We start from the raw sequence: 24,975 nt of genomic DNA on the forward strand, positions 1-24,975 counted from the left end.
TTGAGACCTATCTAATCCGTACAGTGCTGAAGGCCATTTTAACCCATCTAGTCTGCACCAACCCTCCGAAAGAGCACTCTACCTAGGCCATTTCCCGCCCTATCCCTGTAATCCTGCAGCATTGATCATGGCCATGGAGAAAATTAGCATGCCAAACCAACCAACCTGCATATCATTGGACTGTGGGAGAAAAGCAGAGCACTTAGAGGAAACTCTCACAGACATGTGGAGAACATGCAAACCCCACACACTGTCACCCATTTAACACTTAAATGCTCTCTGAAATGGTTGAACAAGCTACTCGATTGTATCAAACTACTACAAAGTCACAAAGGAACGAAACTGGATTTCCCAACTTGGAATCGATCATGCCACCGGAAATGCCGATGGCAAATCCAGCCCCATCAACCTTGGCTGACGTTTGGGGGGCTTGTTCCAAAATTGTGAGAGCTCTACCTTTTCGAGCAACAGCCTGATCTAATCATGCTCACCAATTTGTACCTGAAAGCTAAGGTCCCAGACCATCCTGTTCCACTGGCAGGACAAACCAACCAGCGGTGGTGTCAGAGTGGTATTCAGTCAAGAGAGTGTTGCCCTGTGAATACTCAACATTTGATTCTGGGTCCCATGAAGTTTCATGGCATCAGATCAAACATGGGCAAGGAAACTCCCTACTGATTATCACCTACTACCATGTACCTCATAGCTGGTGAATCAGTAGTACTCCATGTTGAACACCAGTTGGAAGAAGCACTGAGGGTGACAAAGGCACAAAATGTACTCTGGCTGGGGACTTCAATTACCATCACCAAGATTGGTTCAGTAGCACCAATACAGACCAAGCTGGCAGAGTCCTTGAAAGATATGGCTGCTGGACTGGGTCTGTGGCAGGTGCTGAGGGAACCAATTGGAGAAAAACCTATTTGAACCTGTCCTGACCAATTTACCTGCCGCGGATGTATCTATCCTGACTGTTAGTAGGAGTGACCACCGCACAGTCCTTGTGGAGGAAAGGTCCCATCTTCACATTGAGGATACCTTCCGTTGTGTTCTGTGGTACTAGCACCGTGCTAAATGGGATAGATTTCAAACAGATCTGGCAGCTACGGATTGAACATCCATGAGACATGTTGGGACATTTCTTTGTCTTTTTAAAAAATCCTTATATTCCCAATTAAGGTGCAATTTAGCATGGCCAATCCACCTAACCTGCACACCTTTGGTTGTGGGCATGAGACCCACACAGACACTGGGAGAATGTGCAAATTCCAGGATCAAACCCGGGTCCTCAACGCTGTGAGGCAGCAGTGGGTTGAGACATTAACAGCAGAATTATACTCGACCATAATCTTATGGGGTGGCATAAACCCCATTCTACCATTCCCTGCAAGCCAGGGAATCACCCTCTTTCAATGAAGAGTGCAGGAGGGCATGCCAGGAATGACATCAGGCATACCTATTAATGCAGTGCCAACCTGGTGAAGCTACAACACAGGACTGTTTGCATGCCAAACAGCAGAAGCAGCATGTGATAGGCAGAGCTCAGTGATCCCACAGCGAATGGATCAGATCCAAGTTCTGCAATCTTATTACATCCAATCGTGAATGTGACAGTTGAACAACTAACTGTACGGTGGAGGATCCACAAATACACCCATCCTTGATAATGGGGGAGCCCAGTACAACCAGCAAGGCTGAAGCATTTGCAACCACCTTCAGCCAGAAGTATGGAGTGGATGATCCATCTGTGCCTCCTGAGATCCTTAGAATCGCAGATGTCAGTCTTTAACCAATTCTGTTCACTGCATGCGACATCAAGAAATGGCTGAAGGCACTGGATAATACAAAAGCCATGGGCCCTCAATACTAAAGACTTGTGCTCCACTAACCTTGCCCCTTAGCCAAACTCTTCCAGTACAGTTTCAACACTGACATCTATCCTGCGAAGTGGAAAATGTCTTGTCCACGAAAAACAGGTCAAGTCCAACTCAGCCAATTACCACCTCACCAATCTGCTATCAATCATCAACAAACAAAGTAGTGGGAGGTATCGTCGACAGTGCTATCACGTTGCATCTAGAAATGACTTGCTTACAGACACCAAGGTTGGTTTTCGCCAGGGACACTCGGCTCCTGACCTCATTGCAGCCTTTGTAAAAAAATAAAAATAAACAAAAGACGTGAAGACGAGGTAACGTGAGAGTGACTGCTTTTGATAGGGGTCAGCACAGTGGCTAGCACTGCTGCCTCTCAGCACCAAGGTCCGAGTTTGATTCCGACCTCTAGTGACTGTGCATCCCCATGTCTGCATAGGTTTCCTCCGGGTGCTCTGAATTCCTCCCACAGTCCAGAGATGTGAAGGTTAGGTGGATTGGCCATGCTAAATTGCCCTTAGTGTCCGGGGGTTGGGTGGGATTACGGGGATAAGCAGGGGATTGGGCCTAGGAGGGTGCTCTATTGGAGGATCAGTGCAGATTCGATGGGCCGAATAGCCGCCCTCTGCATTGTAGGAATTCTATGATATGAAGGCAGCTTTTGTCTGAATGTGACTGACTTTTCTCAGAAGTCAAAAGTGAGATATTCACTGATGATTGCACAATGTTCAATACATTCAACACTCCTTAGATACTGAAGCAGTCCCTGTCCATATGCAGCAACACCTGGACAACATTCAGATTTGGGCTGAGTAATGTTTGTGCCACACCTAAGTATCAAGCAATGACCATCTCCAGCAAGAGAGAATCTAACCACCTCTCCTTGACATTCAATTGCATTAACATCATTGAACTCCTCATTGTCGACATTCTAGGTTTTGCCATTGACCAGAAATTGAATTGGAGCAGCCATATAAACACTATGGCTACAAAAGAAGGTCAGAGGCTGGGAATTCTGCGGTGTACAACCCTGCTTCTTAATCTCAAGCCTGTCCACCGCAAAGCACAAGTGAGGATTGTGATGGAATGCTCTCCACTTGCATACTCAAGCTCAACACTATTCAGGACAAAGCAGTCTGCTCGACCGGCACCCTATTTAGCACCTATTCACTTCTTCCACTACCGACATGCAGTGGCAGCAGTTTGCACCGTATACAAAATGCACTGAAGCAACTGATCAAGGCTCTTTCGACAGCACCTTCCAAACCTGCGACCTTGACCATTGGAGGACAAGGGCAGCAAATGCGTGAGAATGCCATGTGCAGAGAATGGATCCCTGTGTAAGAATGTTATATCACTTGAAGACTTCAAACTTTGCATCTTTATTGAATTATCTGGGAGCTTGGGGAGCCAATAGTTCCACATTGCTTTGTCCATGGCAATGCCTCAGCCAATCAGAGTTGAGTCACCAAACTAATAGCACCCTTTTTACCTGTAGTGTAAATTGTTGTGATCGTTTGAAATTTAACATTCTTGATCAGTGCAACATGTCTCTCTTTTCAGCAATATTGCAGATAGCCGATTTATAAGACTAACTTAATCTTTCAGTTTCATAAATGGGTAATTTCTTGAGTGCATATGGTTTTTGAGATTTTGAAGATTAATCGCACCATGTTATTAGGCTAGTTGTCGCCTTGGATCAGATTGAATCTGATGAGGCTGGTAAATCCAACAGATGTGACAACTATTTGGTTAGGAACCCCATATGCATCATAGATCTCACCTCCGAAATTGGTGTTCTGAATCTATAGCCAGCTTGTTTTTGAGGCTTTTTAAAAAAATATATATTTTATTGAATTTTTTTTCCCTGAGCAACATTTTTCCCACTTACAAAACAAGCGAAACGATAACAGTAACAAAACAGAAAATTTTAAACAATAATAATAATAGTAGTAATAATATACAAGTAACAAAACCTCGTACTCTATTGACCTATACTCAACTGCCTCCCCCCCCCCCCCCCTCCCCCCTGGGTTGCTGCTGCTGGTCATCCGTCTTCCCTCTAACGTTCCCCTAGGTAGTCGAGAAATGGCTGCCACCGCCTGGTGAACCCTTGAGCCGATCCTCTCGGGGCAAACTTTATCTGCTCCAGTTTAATAAACCCCGCCATATCGTTTACCCAGGCCTCCAGTCCGGGGGGTTTCGCCTCCTTCCATATGAGTAGGATCCTGCGCCGGGCTACGAGGGATGCAAAGGCCACGACATCGGCCTCTTTCGCCTCCTGCACTCCCGGCTCTTCCGCAACTCCAAATAGAGCTAACCCCCAGCCTGGTTTGACCCGGGCCTTCACCACCTGCGAAATCACTCCCGTCACTCCCTTCCAATACCCTTCCAGTGCCGGGCACGCCCAAAACATATGTGCGTGGTTTGCCGGGCTCCCGCCACACCTCCCACATTTGTCCTCCACTCCAAAGAACCTGCTCAATCTTGCCCCCGTTATGTGTGCTCTATGTAGCACCTTAAATTGAATTAGGCTAAGCCTGGCGCATGAGGAAGAGGAATTTACCCTGCTTAGGGCATCAGCCCACATACCCTCCTCTATCTCCTCCCCTAATTCTTCTTCCCACTTTCTTTTTAGTTCGCCCACCGACTCCTCCCCCTCTTCCCTCATCTCTCTATAAATCTCTGACACCTTGCCCTCTCCGACCCACACCCCTGAAAGCACCCTGTCCTGTATCCCCTGTGTTGGGAGCCGCGGAAATTCCCTCACCTGTTGTCTAGTAAACGCCCTCACCTGCATATATCTCAAGAAATTCCCCCGGGGTAACTTATACTTTTCCTCCAGTGCTCCCAAGCTCGCAAAAGTCCCATCTATGAATAAATCTCCCACCTTCCTAATTCCCAACTGGTACCAGCTCTGAAATCCTCCATCCATTCTTCCTGGGGCGAACCTATGGTTGTTCCTGATAGGGGACCCTACCAGGGCTCCCCGCACCCCTCTCTGTCGCCTCCACTGTCCCCATATGTTCAGTGTTGCTGCCACCACCGGGTTCGTGGTGTACTTTTTCGGTGAGAACGGTAGCGGCGCCGCCACCAGCGCCTCTAGGCTCGTCCCTTTACAGGACCTTCTCTCCAGCCTTTTCACGCCGCTCCCTCGCCCTCCATCATCCATCTACGTATCATTGCCACATTGGCGGCCCAATAATAATCTCCCAAATTCGGTAGTGCCAGTCCTCCTCTGTCCCTACTGCGCTGCAGGAACCCCCTCCTTACTCTCGGAACTTTCCCTGCCCACACAAAACTCGTAATGCTCCTATCTATTTTATTAAAAAAGGTCCTGGTGATTAAAATAGGGAGACATTGAAATACAAATAAGAACCTCGGGAGGACCATCATCTTAATTGCTTGCACCCTGCCCGCCAGTGATAAAGGCTGCATGTCCCACCTCTTAAAGTCCTCCTCCATTTGTTCTACCAGCCGTGTCAGATTAAGTCTGTGCAAGGTTCCCCAGTTCCTAGCGATCTGAATCCCCAAGTATCGGAAGTTTCTTTCCACTTTCCTTGGCGGTAAGCCTTCTATCTCTCCACTCTGGTCCCCTGGATGTATCTCATATAATTCACTCTTCCCCATGTTTAACCTATACCCCGAAAATTCCCCGAACCTCCTCAAGATTCGCATAACCTCTATCATCCCCCCCCGCTGGGTCCGACACGTATAGCAATAGGTCATCCGCGTATAACGAGACTCTGTGTTCTTCCCCTCTAGTCACCCCTCTCCATTTCCTGGAGTCTCTCAGCGCCATGGCCAGAGGTTCAATTGCCAGCGCAAACAACAATGGAGACAGCGGGCATCCCTGTCTTGTTCCCCTATATAATCGGAAATACTCCGATCTATGTCGACCTGTAACTACGCTTGCCGTTGGTGCCCCATAAAGTAGTCTAACCCAGCGAATAAATCCGTTCCCAAACCCAAACCTCCTTAACACTTCCCATAAATACTCCCACTCCACCCTATCAAATGCCTTCTCTGCGTCCATTGCCGCCACTATCTCTGCCTCCCCCTCCACTGAGGGCATCATTATCACCCCTAATAGCCGTCGCACGTTAACATTCAATTGTCTCCCTTTTGCGAACCCTGTCTGGTCTTCGTGCACCACCCCTGGGACACAGTCCTCTATCCTCGATGCCAGCACCTTTGCGAGCAGTTTGGCGTCCACGTTCAATAGTGAAATAGGTCTATAGTACCCACACTGCATCGGATCTTTGTCCCTCTTCAAAATTAGCGATATCGTCGCCTCCAACATTGTCGGGGGTAGTGTCCCCCCTTCCCTGGCCTCATTGAACGTCCTTGCCAACAACGGGGCCAACAAGTCCACATGTTTTCTGTAGAATTCCACCGGGAACCCGTCTGGCCCCGGGGCCTTCCCTGCTTGCATGCTTCCCAGTCCCTTAATAACCTCGTCCACCTCAATCGGCGCCCCCAGGCCTGCCACCGCCTGCTCCTCCACTTTCGGGAACCTCAACTGGTCCAGGAACTGCCGCATCCCCTCCTCTCCCTCTGGGGGCTGAGACCTATACAGTTCCTCATAAAAGGTCTTAAACACCTCATTTATCTTTCCTGCCCTTCGCACGGTATCTCCCCTTTCATCCCTAATTCCTCCTATCTCCCTTGCTGCTGCCCTCTTTCGCAGTTGGTGCGCCAACAGGCGACTAGCCTTTTCCCCATATTCATACCTCCTCCCCTGTGCCTTCCTCTACAGTACCTCCGCCTTTCTGGTGGTCAGAAGGTCAAACTCGGTCTGGAGTCGTCTCCTCTCCCTGTACAGCTCCTCCTCCGGGGTCTCTGCAAATTCCCTGTCCACCCTTAAAATCTCCCCCAGTAATCTATCCCTTTCCTTGGCCTCTGTTTTCCTTTTGTGGGCCCCAATAGAAATCAGCTCTCCTCTGACCACCGCTTTTAGTGCTTCCCAGACCACTCCCACAGGGACCTCGCCGTCGTCATTGACCTCCAGGTATCTCTCGATACACCCCCTCACTCTTGCACACACTCCCTCATCCGCCATCAGTCCCACATCTAATCGCCAGAGTGTTCTCTGCTCCCTGTCCTCTCCTACTTCCAGGTCCACCCAATGTGGGGCATGATCCGAAACCGCTATGGCTGAGTATTCAGCTTCTTCCACCCTAGAGATCAACGACCTTCCTAGAACAAAAAAATCTACCCGGGAATACACTTTATGGATGTGGGAGAAGAAGGAATACTCCCTAGCCCTGGGTCTAAGAAATCGCCATGGATCCACTCCCCCCATTTGGTCCATAAACCCCTTAAGTACCTTGGCCGCTGCCGGCCTTCTTTCAGTCCTTGAGCTGGATCTATCTAGCCCCGGGTGCAGCACCGTATTGAAGTCCCCTCCTAAAATCAAATTTCCTGCCTCCAGGTCCGGAATACGCCCCAGCATCCGTCTCATGAACCCCGCATCGTCCCAATTTGGGGCATACACATTAACCAACACGACCTCCATTCCCTCCAGCCTACCACTCACCATTACATATCTACCTCCACTATCTGCTACGATGTTCTTTGCTTCAAATGCTACCCGTTTCTCCACCAAAATGGCCACCCCTCTGTTCTTTGCGTCCAGTCCTGAATGGAACACCTGTCCCACCCATCCTTTCCTTAGCCTAACTTGGTCCGCCACCTTTAGGTGCGTCTCTTGGAGCATAACCACATCTGCCCTTAGTCCTTTCAAATGCGCGAGCGCTCGGGCCCTTTTTATCGGCCCATTCAAGCCTCTCACGTTCCACGTGATCAGCCTCACTGGGGGGCTACCTGCCCCCCTCCCGTGTCGACTAGCCATTACCTTCTCTAGGCCAGTCCCATATCCCGCTCCCGCTCGCTCCCCCAGCGTCGCATTCCGCCCCCGACCACCTTCTCTTTAGCCATTTCCTTTTGGATTTCCGCAGCAGCAACCCAGTTGTCCCCTTCCCCCCCCGCTAGATCCCTATCTAGCTTAATTGCACCCCCCATATCACTTCCGTAAGTCAGCTGACTTCAACTGACCCCGGCTACTCCTGCTCGCTCCTCGGCCCCCCCGGTGTGAGGGAACTCCCATCCGCCTTGCGCCTGTTTTCCCGCCTTATTCTTTCTGGCGCGGGAACATCCCTTTACCTGTCCCGCCTCTGATGGCGCAGCTCCCTTTCCCCTCCCCCTCTCCTTCCCCATTCTCTGACTATGTCCCGCCTCTCCCCCCTCACTGGCGCCCACATTTCCCCAGTGTCCCCCCCCCTTCCCTGTTTACTTCTCGCTTAACTTTCACCATCCCATTAACAAAAACAATAATAACAACAATAACAGTTCCCTGCAGCATCAGTCCCTCAGTTCCGGTCCAGTTTCTCTTCATTGATGAAGGACCATGCTTCCTCCGCCGTCTCGAAATAATATTGTCTCTCCTGATGCGTGACCCATAGTCTTGCCGGCTGCAGCATCCCAAACTTCACCTTCCTTTTGTGCAAAACCTCTTTGGCTCGGTTGAAGCTCGCCCTCCTTGCCACCTCCGCACTCCAATCCTGGTAGATCCTTACCACCGCATTCTCCCATCTTCTACTCCGCACCTTTTTGGCCCATCTCAGGACCTCTTCTCTGTCCTTAAGACGGTAGAATCGCACGATTATCGCCCTCGGTGGTTCTCCCGCTTTTGGTCTTCTCGCCGGGATCCGATTTGCCCACTCCACCTCCATGGGGCCCGCAGGGGCCTCAGCACCCATCAGTGAGCTCAGCATCTTACTTGCGTACGGTCCACAGTCCACTCCTTCCACACCCTCCGGGAGACCTAGTATCCTAAGGTTCTTCCTTCGCGCTCCGTTTTCTAGGGCCTCGATCCTGTCAGCACACTTTTTATGAAGTGCCTCGTGCGTCTGAGTCTTGACCGCCAGGCCCAGGACCTCGTCCTCAATACCTGACACCTTCTGCTCCACCACGCGAAGTTCCGTCTCCTGGGTCTTTAAAGTCTCCTTAAGCCCCTCAATTGCCTGTAACAACGGGGTCATTACCTCCTTCTTCAGCAGGTCCACGCACCGTCTCACCACCTCGTCCTGCTCAGGCCCCCATGTCACCTGTGGTTTCTCCGCCGCCATTTTGTTTCACTCCCTCTCTCTCTCTGATCTTCTGGCTGCAGATTCTTTTGGGCTGCAGCCGCCGCCGCCGGTTTTTCCCTCCGTCTTTCGGGGGGGGGGGGCTCCCTTCCCTCGCGCCTCGCACCGGGTTTTACGGCCGTCCAAGCTGGGGCTCTTAAAAGAGCCCGAAGTTCCGTCGGAACTGGAGCCGCCGAAACGTGCGGCTAGCTCATCCCTGCCGCAACCGGAAGTCGTTTTTGAGGCTTTCTTAATCCCTAATGCGCACTGTCATAATCATATATGTGAATGTTCACATTTCAAACTGTTAAAGCCAGCTGGTGCACCAAACCATGTTGGTTTTTATTCAATTTCCAGTTCTTTTCTGAGCAATGTCAATATTTAATTCGTTTTCATGAGGGATTTATAGATTCTTGATGAACAGGGAGCTGACAGTTATTGGGAGTAGGCAGAATGTGGAGTTGAGGCCATAATCAAATCAGCCATGATCATACTGGGTGGCGGAGTGGGCTTCAGTGCTGAGTGGTCTACTCCTTACTCTTATAACGTTACCTTGGTTCAGTGTATCAAATCCACAAAAATGGGGTTCAGTTGAATTATCACCCAGAAGTTTTGTGTGGACTGTAAAACAATTTTATTAAGCTTACCAGATGTTATTAAATGTAAGATGTATACACATGCCTTTGCATGGCAATGTGCTGCCAAGAAAGGTCAAAGAAGTCGATCAAAGTTCGAGGAGCAGTTTGTGGCATGTCAAAGTCTTAGTTACACTTGATTTTACTCACCCCTTCCTTTATTTTAACATAACTGGTCTCACAGTGGATGCTAATTCATGTTTCTTCTCGCCCCCTGGACTAAGTGTTCATTTAATCCAATTCCACCCACTAATTTTAAAGCACTTGTACCTCACCCTACAAGATGAAGTGCAGAATATTTATGGCCACGTTTTGCCTTCTGTAAAAATGTGTGTATTTCTGCTTTTGTTTTAAACTTTAAATCACGGTTGCAATTTAGAAAACCTGAAATCAGTTCCATGAAATTTCATCTTGCCCTGTCATATGGGCCATGTTGCTTCCTCTTTTATTTGCTTAATTGTTCAATCTTTTGTTCTTTTATTTTCACAGAACTATTGCACAGCCAAAACATTGTACATATCAGACTCTGACAAGAGAAAGCACTTCATGTTATCAGTAAAAATGTTTTATGGTAATAGTGACGACATTGGCGTCTTTCACAGCAAGCGGATCAAAGTAATCTCCAAACCTTCAAAAAAGAAACAGTCCTTGAAAAATGCAGACTGTAAGTATCTCTGCATTTGGCTGCCAAATGTTATATATCATAGCACTGAGGAAATTGTATACTTTAGGGGTTTAAAAAAAATTATGATATTGTGCATAATCTCTCATTGTAAATAAAATAGTTAAGTTCAACAATGAGCATTATTTTTGAGCCCTGAATAATATCTCACTTAGAAATTATTTGATCATTCTATAGCCTCAAGCTTGAGGGTTGCTATGAATACACATATTTTAGTCAAAAGTAAATTGTGTACTTTTAAGCTTTGCAGTTTGGTTGGGAGGCGGGACAAGAAAGCTGAACCAGAATGTTTTGAAATTTCACATTCAATAAGGTTGGCAAATTCCTGTAAAATTAGCCATCTCCATCAGAGGGGAAATTATAACGCTACTTATTTTCAATGTGTTTGCACAACACAAAGTTGCACAAGACTTTTATGAACTAAAGATACTCTACATTGATACAGTACCTCATGAGCTTCATAGTGCTGAATTTGCATCTCTGCTCTGATGGCTGAGATAATTAGGATGGAGTAAGGTAGTTATCCACAGAAGGGAATATCCAAGGACCCTTACTGATCACAGTGACCAGTTATAGAACTCTCCAAGCAAAGGCCAAGAAATGTGTAATTTGTTCTTATGTATTTCTACTTTTTTCCCCGCATTCCCTGAAATATTAACTCCTTTTTGTTTACAGATGCTGCCTGACCTGAGTATTTCATGTTTTTATTTCAGATTTCCAGCATTCGTCGTATTTTGCTTTTGTAGATCTTGGTTCATTGTTTTTTCTCCTGATGAAATTGTTGACTCTTTACTGGGTATGGTCTCACAGACCTGATTTACTTGCTGGTACCTTAACCCAAGTTGCCCATTGTTCATTTTGAGTCTTAGCAGTGGACAATTCTACAGTGGACTGCGTAACTGCTGAACCAACCCTATCCTTCCAAAGTCTGCATATTTTATTTCCAACAGAACCTGCAGAATGGTAGTTGGTAATGGGACCAATAGTTCATTTCTTCCCCTAAACTTGTGGCACTGAAGCCCAATTAAATTAGCTGAGATCAGCTAACTTGCAGATCAAATCAGGGTCCTTCCTGGTCTTGGCTCAGCTATTCATTACTCCAGCATTGAGGGTTTTCTTTTGTGAGAATACTTAAAAATTGTGGGTGAAAGTCTAAATTTTCAGTTGATGGTTTTTTTATAAAACAGGACAGAGTAATTGAGAGAAATGGATGAAAAAATATCAAGAAATGAATAAAGTAGGAAGAGAAGAATTGTAATTAGTAAGTTTGCGGATGACACCAAGGTTGGTGGAGTGGCAGATAGTGTTGAGGATTGTCAGCTGATACAGCAGGACATAGATAGGTTGGAGACTTGGGCAGAGAAATGGCAAATGGAGTTTAATCCAGACAAATGTGAGGTAATGCATTTTGGAATGTCCAACACAGAGGGGAGATATACCGTAAATGGCAAAACTCTTGGGAATATAGAAAGTCAGAGAGATCTGGGCGTGTATGTCAACAGATCTTTGAAGGTGGCAACATAAGTGGACAAGGTAGTGAAGAAAGCATACGGAATGCTTGCCTTCATTGGATGGGGCATCGAGTATAAAAACTGGCAAGTCATACTACAGTTGCATAGAACCTTGGTAAGACCGCACTTGGAATATTATACAGAATTCTGGTCGCCACACTACCAGAAGGATGTGCAGGCCTTGGAGAGGGTGCAGAGGAGGTTTACCAGGATGTTGCCTGGTCTGGAGGATCTTAGCTATGTGGAGAGGCTGAATAGACTCTGACTGTTTGAGAAAGACGGAGGTTGAGGGGAGACCTGTTAGAAATCTACAAGATTTTGAGGGGCATGGATAGTGTGGATGGGCAGGAACTCTTTCTCAGGGTGGAGGGGTCAGTCACCAGGGTGCATAGCTTTGAGGTCCATGGGGCAAAATTTCGAGGAGATGTGCGAGGCAGGTGTTTTACGCAGAGGGTTGAGAGTGCCTGGAACGTGTTGCCAGGGGAGGTTGTGGAAGCAGATACTTTAATGGCGTTGAAAAGGCGTCTTCAACTTCCGGTTGCGGCTATGCGGAGCTAAGCCGCACGATTCGGCAGCTCCTGCTATCAAGGACTTTCGGACTCTTTAGAGGAGCCCCAACGGAAATGTTTTTGAAGACAACCCGTGGGGAAGGGCAGAGAGAGGTCCCCCTTCAACTTTTATGGACCGGACCAGAAGTGAAACGGCCAAAAAAGCGGCATTGGAGCAGCGGGAGAAGCGAGGGAAGAAAAGCAAAATGGCGGCGGCCGGGGACAAAGCGTAGTGTGGGCCGGAGCTGCAGGAGTTCATCAAGCGCTGCTTCGAGGAGCTGCGCAAGGAGATGCTGGCGCCTATGTTGTCGGCAATTGAAGGACTAGGGATGACCCAGAAGGCCCACGAGGTAAAGATCCAGGAGGTACAGAAAAGAGTCAGTGAGAATGAGGAGGAGATCTTGGGCCTGGTGGTGAGAGTGGAGGAGCACGAGGCGCTGCACAAGCGGTGGGCGGGAAGACTCGAAGACCTGGAGGACCGGTCGAGGAGAAAGAACCTGCGGATCCTGGGTCTCCCTGAAGGAGTGGAGGGGGCCGATGGCGGGGCATATGCGAGCACGATGCCCGGGGCGATAATGGGCACGGAGGCCCCTTCGAGGCCGCTGGAGTTGGATGGGGCACACCGGGTGCTGGCGAGGAGGCCCAAGGCAAACGAGCCGCCAAGGGCGATGGTGGTGAGATTTCACCGTTTCACGGCCAGAGAGAGGGTCCTGAAATGGACCAAGAAGGAGTGGAGCAGCAAGTGGGACAATGCAGTGATCCGAATCTACCCGGACTGGAGTACGGAGGTTGCAAAGCGGAGAGCAGGTTTCAACTGGACCAAGGCGGTGTTGCACCGGAAAGGAGTGAGATTCGGAATGCTGCAACCAGTGCGACTGTGGGTCACATACAAGGACCAACACTATTACTTCGAAACGCCTGAAGAGGCGTGGACCTTCATACAAACCGAAAAGTTGGACTCAAACTGAGGGTTTGAGAGGGTGGGGGGGATGTTTGAGGTTTGATGTGTGATGGTTGTTGTATATAGGGGGTCAATCACGTGCAGGAAATGTTACGTGGGCTGGGGGAGAGAGACAAGGCCGCGACAGAGCTGCGCCAGAGGGGGCGGGGCAGGCTTCGGAAAGCGCAGTTTTTCCCACGCTAGGGAAGAAAGGCGGGAAGGGTAATGGAGGAATGCACACTGTTTGGTAGACTCCCACACGGGGAGGTCAATGGGACGGCGGGGGAAGCCGGAGTCAGCAGGTGTCAGCTGACTTACGGGAGTGATATGGGGGAGCAAAAAATCTAGAGGGTCTAGCGGGGGAGGGAGGGGGGGGTGGGGGGGAGAAAAGGGTTGCTGCTGCACTGGCCGAAAGGGAATGGGACACAAGAGGTGGTCGGGGTGGGGGTCTTCCGGCTGGGAGACTGGAGGGTGAGGGCGGCGCGGACAAGGGACTGGCCTAGAAAAGGAGATGGCTAGTCGGGGGGGGGGGGGGGGGGGGGGGGGGTGTGAGAGCCCCTCCAATCCGGCTGATAACGTGGAACGTGAGGGGCCTGAACGGGCCGGTGAAGAGGGCCCGAGTGTTCGCGCACTTAAAGGGACTGAAGTCAGACGTGGTCATGCTCCAAGAGACACATCTGAAGGTGGTGGACCAGGTCAGGTTAAGAAAGGGATGGGTAGGACAGGTATTCCATTCGGGGCTGGACGCGAAGAATAGAGGGGTGGCAATATTGGTGGGGAAGCGGGTGTCATTTGAGGCCAAGAATATCGTAGTGGATAACGGAGGGCGATATGTGATGGTGAGCAGTAAGTTGCAGGGGACATGGGTGGTGTTGGTAAATGTATACGCCCCGAACTGGGATGATGCTGGATTCATGAAGCGCATGTTGGGGCGCATTCCGGACCTGGAGGTAGGAGGCCTGATAATGGGTGGGGACTTAAATACGGTGTTGGACCCAGCACTGGACCGCTCCAGATCAAGGACTGGAAAGAGGCCGGTGGCGGCCAGGGTGCTGAGGGGGTTTATGGATCAGATGGGGGGGAGTGGACCCGTGGAGGTTTTCTAGGCCGCAGGCCAGGGAATTTTCTTTTTTCTCCCACGTGCACAAAGCCTACTCCCGGATAGATTTTTTGTCCTGGGCAGGGCGCTCATCCCGAAAGTGGAGGGAACGGAGTATTCGGCCATAGCCGTTTCGGATCACACCCTGTACTGGGTGGAGCTGGAGCTGGGAGAGGAGAGGGACCAACGCCCGCTGTGGTGGCTGGACGTGGGACTGCTGGCAGATGAGGTGGTGTGTGGGAAGGTGAGGGGGTGCATCGAAAGGTACTTGGAGGTCAACGACAACGGGGAGGTGCGGGTGGGGGTGGTATGGGAGGCTTTGAAGGCGGTGATCAGGGGAGAGCTAATCTCCATCAGGGCTCATAGGGAGAAGACAGAGGGCATGGAAAGGGAGAGGTTAGTGGGGGAGATTTTAAGAATGGACAGGAGATACGCAGAGGCCCCTGAGGAGAGATTACTTGGGGAAAGACGACGTCTCCAGACGGAGTTTGATCTGTTGACCACACGGAAGGCAGAGGCACAGTGGAGGAAGGCGCAGGGGGCGACCTACGAGTATGGGGAAAAGGCGAGTCGGATGCTGGCACACCAGCTCCGTAAGAGGATGGCAGAGGGGGAAATAGGGGGAGGCAGGGATGGAAGGGGAGCCACGGTGCGGAGTGTGACGAAAATAAACGAGGTATTCAAGGCCTTTTATGAGGAGCTGTACAGATCCCAGCCCCCAGCGGGGGAGGAGGGGATGGGACAATTCCTAGACCAACTGAGATTCCCGAGGGTGGAGGAGCAAGAGGTGGCTGGTTTGGGGGCACCAATTGGGTTGGAGGAGCTGAGCAAGGGTTTGGGGAGCATGCAGGCGGGGAAGGCCCCGGGACCGGACGGATTCTCGGTGGAGTTCTACAGGAAGTACGTAGACCTGTTGGCCCCGCTACTAGTGAGGACCTTTAATGAGGCAAGAGAGGAAGGGACCCTGCCCCCGACAATGTCAGAGGCGATGATTTCTTTGATCCTAAAGCGGGACAAGGACCCACTGCAATGTGGATCGTACAGGCCGATCTCGCTCCTCAACGTGGATGCTAAGTTGCTGGCAAAAGTGCTGGCTACGAGGATCGAGGACTGTGTCCCGGGGTGATCCACGAGGACCAGACGGGATTTGTAAAGGGGCAGGCAACTAAACACCAATGTGCGGCGGCTCTTAAACGTGATAATGATGCCATCGGAGGAGGGAGAGGTGGAGATAGTGGCAGCTATGGACGCGGAGAAGGCCTTTGACTGAGTAGAGTGGGAGTACCTCTGGGAAGTGCTGCGTAGGTTTGGGTTCGGGGGAGGGTTTATCAGTTGGGTTAAGCTCCTTTACGGAGCCCCGGTGGCGAGTGTAGTGACGAACCGGCGGAGGTCAGAGTACTTTCGTCTGTACCGAGGGACGAGGCAGGGGTGCTCCCTGTCCCCCCTGTTGTTTGCATTGGCGATCGAACCCATGGCCATGTCATTGAGGGAGTCTAGGAAATGGAGGGGGGTGGTCCAAGGGGGAGAAGAGCATCGGGTGTCGCTTTATGCGGATGACCTGTTGCTGTATGTGGCGGATCCAATGGAGGGGATGGTGGAGGTCATGCAGACTCTGATGGAGTTTGGAGATTTTTCGGGCTATAAGCTCAATGTAGGGAAGCGTGAGCTTTTTGTAGTACAGACAGGCGACCAAGAAACGGGGATAGGAGATCTACCGCTGAGGAGGGCGGAGGGAAGCTTTCGGTATCTGGGGATCCAGATAGCCAGGAGTTGGGGGGCCCTACATAAACTGAATCTGACGAGGTTGGTGGAGCAGATGGCTGAGGACTTCAAAAGATGGGGCATGTTACCGCTCTCGCTAGCGGGTAGAGTGCAGTCGGTCAAAATGGTGGTCCTTCCGAGGTTTCTTTTTGTGTTTCAGTGCCTTCCCATCGTGATCACCAAGGCCTTTTTTAACAGAGTAGGTAGGAGTATTATGGGGTTTGTGTGGGCGAATAGGACCCCGAGGGTAAGGAGAGGGTTTCTGGAACGCAGTTGTGACCGAGGAGTGTTGGCGCTGCCAAACCTAGGGAGCTACTACTGGGCAGCAAATGTGGCGATGAACCGCAAGTGGGTGATGGAGGGAGAGGGGGCGGCATGGAAGAGGGTGGAGATGGTGTCCTGTAAAGGAACGAGCCTGGGGGCGTTGGTGACGGCACCGCTGCCGCTCTCGCCGTCAAAGTATACCACGAGCCCGGTGGTGGCGGCAACGCTAAGGATCTGGGGCCAGTGGAGACGACACGGGTGCAATGGGAGCCTCGGTGTGGTCCCCAATCACGGGTAACCACCGTTTTGTCTCGGGGAGGATAGACGGGGGGTTTCAGAGCTGGCATCGGGCGGGGATTAGAAGAATGGGGGACCTGTTCATTGACGGGACGTTTGCGAGCCTAGGGGCACTGGAGGAGAAGTTTGAGATACCCCCGGGAAATGCTTTTAGATATATGCAGGTGAGGGCGTTTGTGAGGCGACAGGTGAGGGAATTCCCGTTGCTCCCGGCACAAGAAATTCAAGACAGGGTGATCTCGGGTGCATGGGTCGGGGAGGGCAAGGTGTCGGCAATATACCAGGAGATGAAAGAAGAGGGGGAAGCGCCGGTAGAGGAGCTGAAGGGTAAATGGGCGGAGGAGCTGGGGGAGCAGATTGAGGAGGGGTTATGGGCTGATGCCCTAGGTAGGGTTAACTCCTCCTCCTCGTGTGCCAGGCTCAGCCTGATACAATTTAAGGTGGTTCACAGAGCGCACTTGACGGGGGCGAGGTCGAGTAGGTTCTTTGGGGTAGAGGACAGATGTGGAAGGTGCGCAGGGAGTCCGGCGAACCATGTCCATATGTTTTGGTCATGCCCGGTACTTGAGGGGTACTGGAGAGGAGTGGCGGGAGCGATATCTCGGGTGGTGAAAGTCCGGGTCAAGCCAAGCTGGGGGCTAGCAATATTTGGAGTAGTGGACGAGCCGGGAGTGCAGGAGGCGAAAGAGGCCGGCATTCTGGCCTTTACGTCCCTAGTAGCCCGGCGAAGGATCTCGCTAATGTGGAAGGAGGCGAAGCTCCCCAGCGTGGAGGCCTGGATAAATGACATGGCTGGGTTCATAAAGCTGGAGAGGATAAAGTTTGCCTTGAGAGGGTCTGCGCAGGGGTTCTACAGGCGGTGGCAACCGTTCCTGGACTATCACGCGGAGCGTTAGAGGAAGGTCGGTCAGCAGCAACCCCCGCGGGGGGGGGGGGGGGGGGGCGATGGGGGGACGTCCTGTGAGAGGGGGGGGAAGCGGGGCTTGCCTGGGGGGGTGGAGGAGCAAGAGAAAACATGAAGGATTTGGGAAACTGGCATGTGCGGGAGAGAGCCAGTGTACAAAGCTATGTAACATATCGTTTTACCATGTATATATCTTGCTTTGTGCGATTTCTTACTATTTTGTTACGAGGGAGGGGGTTATTGTTTGTAAGGGTGAAACATTGTGTTAAAAAACTTTAATAATTTTTTTTTTAAAGAAAAGGCGTCTTGACAAACACATGGATAGGATGGGTATAGAGGGGTACGGCACAAGGAAGTGCCTAGGGTTTTGGCAAAGGTTGGTATCATGACCATTACAGGCTTAGAGGGCTGAAGGTCTGTTCCTGTGCTGTATTGTTCTTTAAAGGAAAAGTATGAAATAGGATTGGGTATTTATTGTAGCTGAAACAAAGTTTGCCAGTTTTGACTGTGCAGATACTTAGTCATCTTAATAAATGGCTACAATCTAAAATACTTGTGAAACAAATTGAGATTATTTGAAAGTTGAGCCTTCAATGAGGTAATACCACCCATTACCTCATTAATAGTTAACGCTCTGATTATTTTGTTGTGATTTCCTATAATTCTGTTTATTTTTTCTTCTTTTTTAGTATGTATTGCATCAGGAACAAAGGTGGCATTATTTAACAGACTTCGTTCACAGACTGTCAGTACACGTTATCTACATGTAGAAGGAGGAAATTTCCATGCCAGTTCACAACAGTGGGGAGCATTTTACATCCATTTATGTAAGCAGCCCTATCTTGGTGCACTTTGCTGTGCATTCCTGACTTGTACGTTATTTTTGTATTACATGTAATTTTAAACAAAGCCATTGTTCTGCAAATAGAAATCTCCAATGCATTTTAAAAAAACAAACATTTTCTAGTAAGAGAAAAAGCTTTTGGGCATTGGGTTGGCTCTTAGAATGTTATCCAATGTATTTATTGATGCAGACCCTATTGGAAAACCTGAACAGGGCAGAGTTTTAAGCTGGGAGCCTTTCCCTGTTTGTTACTGAGGTGCTGTTGTACGCAAGAAAATTGTTTTTTTTTTTCAAGCTTTGGGTTTGCCATGTACGTTGTTCTGACACCCTAGGCTAGTGCGCAGTCAATTCCAGCCCCACATGCCCCGGAGTCACAACACAAGTGAATTACACAATAATTCTTACAAAAATACCGTTGGCTGCCCAATTATCACAGTCACCTGGTTTGTAAATGTGAACATAATTACTGTTTGTTTATAACAAGAACTATGGTGTAATATGCAGCAAATACAACTGGTTAACTATTAGCTAATACCTAATTTGCACTTTAACTTGCCCCCACTCTCTATATATACATGCACATACATACACACTGTGGGGTGGAAAGGGGTAAAATTAGTGAAAGAAAAAAGAGTCTTTGTTCCAGATGATTTATTGATCTGTGCTACCCATGAACAAATATTGACCATAGCACCAATTGGAACACACAACTTGACTTCAGTGCAGGGATGAAAGACCAGCTGTGATTTCCACTCTTGCTGTCGGGTGATCACTCCTTACCCCACCATTACTGGAAAATGCTTGTGTGGGTATTTGGTGTGTCAGTTTAGGGCTTTACTGTGCTGCTTTCCATGGCAGAACAGCATGTTGACAGACATTCACCATATTGCCTCTTATAAGCCAACCTGTGGCTGAAGCTCACTTGTTGTTCAGCTTCACCTGTAAATGTGACATTGAGAATGTGTGCTACATTTTGCAACAGGAATATTTTCTTTCAGTTGGACTATTCGATAGAGTGCCACACAGAAGATTAATACACAAGCTAAAGGCTCATGGAACTGGGGGTGATAATAATAATAATCGCTTACTGTCACAAGTAGGCTTCAATGAAGTTACTGTGAAAAGTCCCTAGTTGCCACATTCCGGCACCTGTTTGGGGAGGCCGGTACGGGAATTGAACCCGTGCTAAACCAGCCCCTGGTTATATTGACGTGGATAGGGGATTGAGTGCAAAGAGTAGGGATAAATGGGGCATTTTCAGGTTAATGTGCTGGGACTTGTGTGCTGCAGGGATCGGTGCCAGATCCTCTGCTGTTCACTCTATATTGATGACTTGGATAGGGTTGTAGGGAGTAATGTGTCTGGGTTTGTTGATGACCTGAGGCTGGGTGGGAATGCAGGTTGTGAGAAGGGCACAATGTAAGGTGGTGCACAGGGTCCCCATGACTCTGAGAGGATTTTCTCTGGGGGTAGCAGGCAGGTGTGAAGTGGGGGAGGGGGCCAGCGAATCATGCTCATATGTTCTGGGGTTGTGCGGAGTTGGGGAACGTTTGGGAGGCAGTGTTCGGGACCCTATCGAGAATTGTAGGAGTTGAGGTGAAGCCGAACACTATGGTGACAATCTTTGGGTTGTCCGAGATGCTGGAACTGCTGGGCAGGAAGGGGGCCGACGTCGTGGCCTTCGCCTCTCTGATTGTCGGGCGACAGATACTTTTGAATTGGAGGTCGACTACGCCGCTAGGGAATGTGTACGAATTTCATCAGGCTGGAGAAAATCAAATTTGCCTTAAGGAGGTCAGAGGAGGGCTTTGAGATACGGTGAAGGCCGTTCATGGCTATATTTGATGAGCTATTTGTCGAGGGGGGATTAAAAGGGGAAAAATGTACAAACTGTATAGTTTGGTTGGATGTTAAGCTTGTGTTATTTTGTTGAATGTGTTTGGAATACGATATCTTTTTTTTTAAACGCAATACATTAAATACAATATCCTTAATTACTATCTCTATTCCAATTAAACAACAAGAAAAATCCCCCTCCCACAAGCACAGAGTAATACTTGTTTTCTCAAACAGATTTGGCTCCTGTTCGAGCCTCTGCAGATTCTGGCTGTATATCTTCAAAAAGCTGTTTTAACTGATTTGTTTCAACTTCCCCCTTGTCCTCGGACAAGTCTGTACTGCTTTAGGTACTATTCTCCCGTGAGAGCAAAAGACCTTACTTGTGGACTTGGTGTTAGCCAGATCAGAACTTGACTCCAAAGCTTTCTCAAAAATGTCTGAATGCCTTAGCTCCACTCAGCAATGACATTATCTCTCCCAAGCTGAAAACAAATAACTTCCCAGGGACTCCCTCTAGTCAAACAACAGTGCATTAGCCCAGGCTTTCTACTCTGGTCAATTTCACCTCTGGTTCCTAAAAGCTTTCTGGTCTTGCAAAACAAGATTCTTTTAAAATCATGATCACTGCAGTCAAACACACGCTAACCCTTAATTTGTCAAATGCTTATAATCCAATATCCTGCATTTGTCACATATATTTGAATCTGGAGCTGCACCCAAGAGTTTCTTTACACCCCTTAATGTGCCTCGTCCCGCACTCCTATTCACCGTTGAAATGGAGCAGTCTAATGAGCTCCCTTTTCATGACATGCGAATTGAGAAATCCGCTAATCGGTTCACCTACAACTGTCTACCTTTGCTGGTCAACATACTCATTGGGATTCCTGCAGCCTTGTGAGCTGTAAGATTGGCCTAATCAGCAATCTCAGAAATAGGACTTGAACTAAGGTTCACTTGATCGGTCCCGGTGATAAGCAGTTGCCCAATCGTGAGAAGCTGAGTAAATTAAGTCTATATTCTTTGGAGAAGAATGAGATGTAATGCCATTTAAACATTCAAGGTTATTGGATTTAACTATTTACATACATTGTTCCTTCGAGTAACGCAATGAGATGGTTTGTGATCTTTTACCTGAATTTGTACACATCTGCATTCATTTTCCAAACACCTGCCCCAGATGGCTAAGGACGAATGAGGTCCATGTTTATTTCGGTATCCAACCGCTCCTTTTTTTCCCTACAAAGCTTACAGCCCCAAATTATTATTTTAAACTTCAAACATTAGACTATTATCCAGCCTTAGTAACTACTTTATTACTTATTCTTCAGTTATTCATTGAGACTCACTGCTTGCTTATTTAATCATCCAGGTCTGGCTAGCTATCAATTATACAATATAATTGTAGATCAGTTCTGGGTCCTCTGCTGTTTGTGATTTTCATTAATGACTTGGCTGAGGGAGTTGAAGGGTGGGTCACTAAATTTGCAGACGATACGAAGATTGGTTGAGTTGTGGATAGTGAGGAGGGCTGTTGTCGGCTGCAAAGAGACATAGATAGGATGCAGAGCTGGGCTGAGAAGTGGCAGATGCAGTTTAACCCTGAAAAGTGTGAGGTTGTCCATTTTGGAAGGACAAATATGAATGCGGAATACAGGGTTAACGGTAGAGTTCTTGGTAATGTGGAGGAGCAGAGTGATCTTGGGGTCTATGTTCATACATCTTTGAAAGTTGCCACTCAAGTGGATAGAGCTGTGAAGAAGGCCTATGGTGTGCTAGCGTTCATTAACAGAGGGATTGAATTTAAGAGCCGTGAGGTGATGATGCAGCTGTACAACACTTTGGTAAGGCCACATTTGGAGTACTGTGTGCAGTTCTGGTCGCTACATTTTGGGAAGGATGTGGAAGCTTTGGAAAAGGTGCAAAGGAGATTTACCAGGATGTTGCCTGGAATGGAGAGTAGGTCTTAGGAGGAAAGGTTGAGGGTGCTAGGCTTTTTCTCATTAGAACAGAGAAGGATGAGGGGCGACTTGATAGAGGTTTATAAGATGATCAGGGGAATAGATAGAGTAGACAGTCAGTGACGTTTTCCCCGGGTGGAACAAACCATTACAAAGGGACATAAATTTAAGGTGAATGGTGGAAGATATAGGGGAGATGTCAGAGGTAGTTTCTTTACCCAGAGAGTAGAGGGGACATGGAATGCACTGCCTGTGGAAGTAGTTGAGTCGGAAACATTAGAGACCTTCAAGCGGCTATTGGATAGGCACATGGATTGCGGTAGAATGAGTGGGTTGTCATGTGAGAGTACCTTTAAGAAATGGATGTTTAAGCAATGTACCTTTAAGAAATGCAGTGATGTCAGAGAGTGGGTGGAGCTGAGCTCAGTTCGGCCATTTTGAGGTTAGTTCTGAGTTTTTAGTTTCAATTTGAAAGAGCTTGGGTGTGTGTCTGTGTTTGCAGTGAGCTGGATCTGCTGTGATCTCTGCGATGAAAGACTATCTCTGGATCATTTGGGTGATTTAAAATCATAATAGTAATGCCTTTAACCTGATGTGTTTCTGTTTCAAGGTGTTAAGTCTCTTGGATGTTTAAAGGAATAATTCAAAGGATTATTTAGTGTTGTAGTCTTTTGGAGTTATCTTTGAAGTAATGAGTATTAAGATATTAAATGTTTGTTTTTAAAAGGTTAACTTGAGTTCATAGAATAAACATTGTTTTGTTTAAAAACCCATGTGTCCATAATTGTAATACCACACCTGGGGAACAAGCCGTGTGCTTCAAAAGCAACAATCCATTCAAGGTGGGAGTTGAGTGAACTCGATGATACAATTTGGGGTTGTGAAAACACCTCTCCCATAACTTAAAGACAGTGAAGGATTGTTGCTTTTCCGGTGTGGTATTTTAGTTTAAGTGGGGAGTGTGTTGTGGACAATTGCTCTTTCAGAAGCTCAGAAGGTTTTTTGGATGGAGACTGTCACACGCAGTACCTTATGGACAGAGACTAAAAGCAGACTGTTAGATTTGGCAAAAACATTGCAGTTAGCTTCAGCTGACAAAATGCGAAAAAGATGAGGTAATTATGGTGGTGGTTAAGCATTTAAAATTGCCTGAGATACCGTTTGACTCATTGGAAATGGCAAAAATTCAGTTGCAAATTAAACAAATGGAACATGAGAAAGAGTATTACTGATTCAAACAAAGCTGGTAGGTAGAGCTTGTGAAGTGTTTGCATCACGACCGGAGGAGGTATTTGGGACGTATGAGGAGGTGAAGAAATCCATCTTAAGTGCATATGAGCTAGTGCCTGAAGCTTACAGACAAAGGTTTAGAAATTTAAGGAAAGAATTTAGTCAAACATACATGGAGTTTGAAAGGCTCAAACAAAGTAATTTTGATAGGTGGATATCCACCTTTCAAAATAGACCAAACGTATGAAAATAGACCAAACGTATGAAGCTCTCAGAAAAATTATACTTTTGGAGGAGTTTAAAAATTCAATTCCTGATGTAGTGAGAACTCGTGTGGAAGAACAGAGGCTTAAAACTGGTAAAACAGGATAAGACAGTGGGATTTTTTTAGAGTGATAAAGGAAAGCCCAAGGGAAGCGAAGGAGGTGCAAACGATCGTACAGCCTGTTCAAGAATTAATTGTTAAGAAGGTGCCAGATGTATTTAAAGAATTTACTTGTGTGGGTAAAGTTTACTCATGTGTATCAGGAGGAGCAGGTAAAGAAGTCACAATTTTAAGAGGTACAGGGGCTAGTCAATCTTTAATGGTAAGAGATGAGGAATTATGTAGTTTGGGAAGAATGTTGCCAGAAAAGGTGGTGATACGTGGAATTCAGGGTGAGAGGAGTAGCATTCCATTATATAAGGTAAAGTTGGAAAGTCCAGTGAAGAAGGTGAAGTGGTAGTAGGAGTAATAGAGAAACTATCTTGTCCAGGAATACAGTTTATCTTGGGTAATGATATAGCTGGATCGCTGGTGGGAGTAATGCCTACTGTGGTTGATAAGACAGTGGAAAATCAGAGAACTTAAGTGTTGAAGGACGAATATCCTGGGATTTTTCCGGATTGTGTCGTAACAAGGTCGCAAAGTCACAGGTTAAGACAAGAGGAGAAATCAAAGGCTGAAGATGAAGTTGAAGTGCAATTATCAGAAACGATTTTTGATCAGATGGTTGAAAAATAACAAGAACAGGTGGAGGATGAGGCGGATATTTTTAGTTCAGGGAAATCTCTGCATGATCCATCCATTCCTCTACTCCTTGGCATTTCTCTTTAGAATCAGATACTTTAGTTCAATCTGACCACAGAGTCCCTTTCAATTCTCCAATACAGGAGCATTGGTGATCACAGCTTTCAGGCAGTCAAATGCCTGTTGAAAGTCCACTGGAATTTGTTACGCTTCTTGAGCAAGTCCGTCAGTGGACCGACCACGCTACAAATATTTTGCACAAAGGTTCGATCAAATTCATTCATGCTAAGAGATCGCATTATTTCCCTTCGTCTTGAGGGTATCGGCCAACAAATTAAACCAAATCCTTCTGATCTCTCAAGTGCCAGAAGTCTTAGTTCTTAAAATCTAAATCTTCATAGCGCAGTGTACTATTTTGCAACTTTTGAGTTTATCAACCCTTGCTCAACTTTG

At 47.9% G+C, this 24,975-nt stretch overlaps 1 protein-coding gene across 2 annotated transcripts in view; it reads left to right on the forward strand.

Moving 5' to 3' along the window:
- rbpjb (recombination signal binding protein for immunoglobulin kappa J region b) overlaps window positions 1–24,975 on the forward strand; it is a 152,120-nt gene that overhangs the window by 88,458 nt on the left and 38,687 nt on the right. For both annotated transcript variants that reach the window (XM_072496526.1, XM_072496527.1), the window contains exons 5-6: window positions 10,126–10,300; window positions 18,332–18,469. In XM_072496526.1, coding sequence (XP_072352627.1) covers window positions 10,126–10,300; window positions 18,332–18,469 — 313 coding nt within the window. The remainder of the gene's footprint in view (window positions 1–10,125; window positions 10,301–18,331; window positions 18,470–24,975) is intronic.

Source organism: Scyliorhinus torazame, chromosome 3 (assembly GCF_047496885.1).
Source record: "Scyliorhinus torazame isolate Kashiwa2021f chromosome 3, sScyTor2.1, whole genome shotgun sequence".
Classification (NCBI taxonomy): Eukaryota; Metazoa; Chordata; class Chondrichthyes; order Carcharhiniformes; family Scyliorhinidae; genus Scyliorhinus; species Scyliorhinus torazame.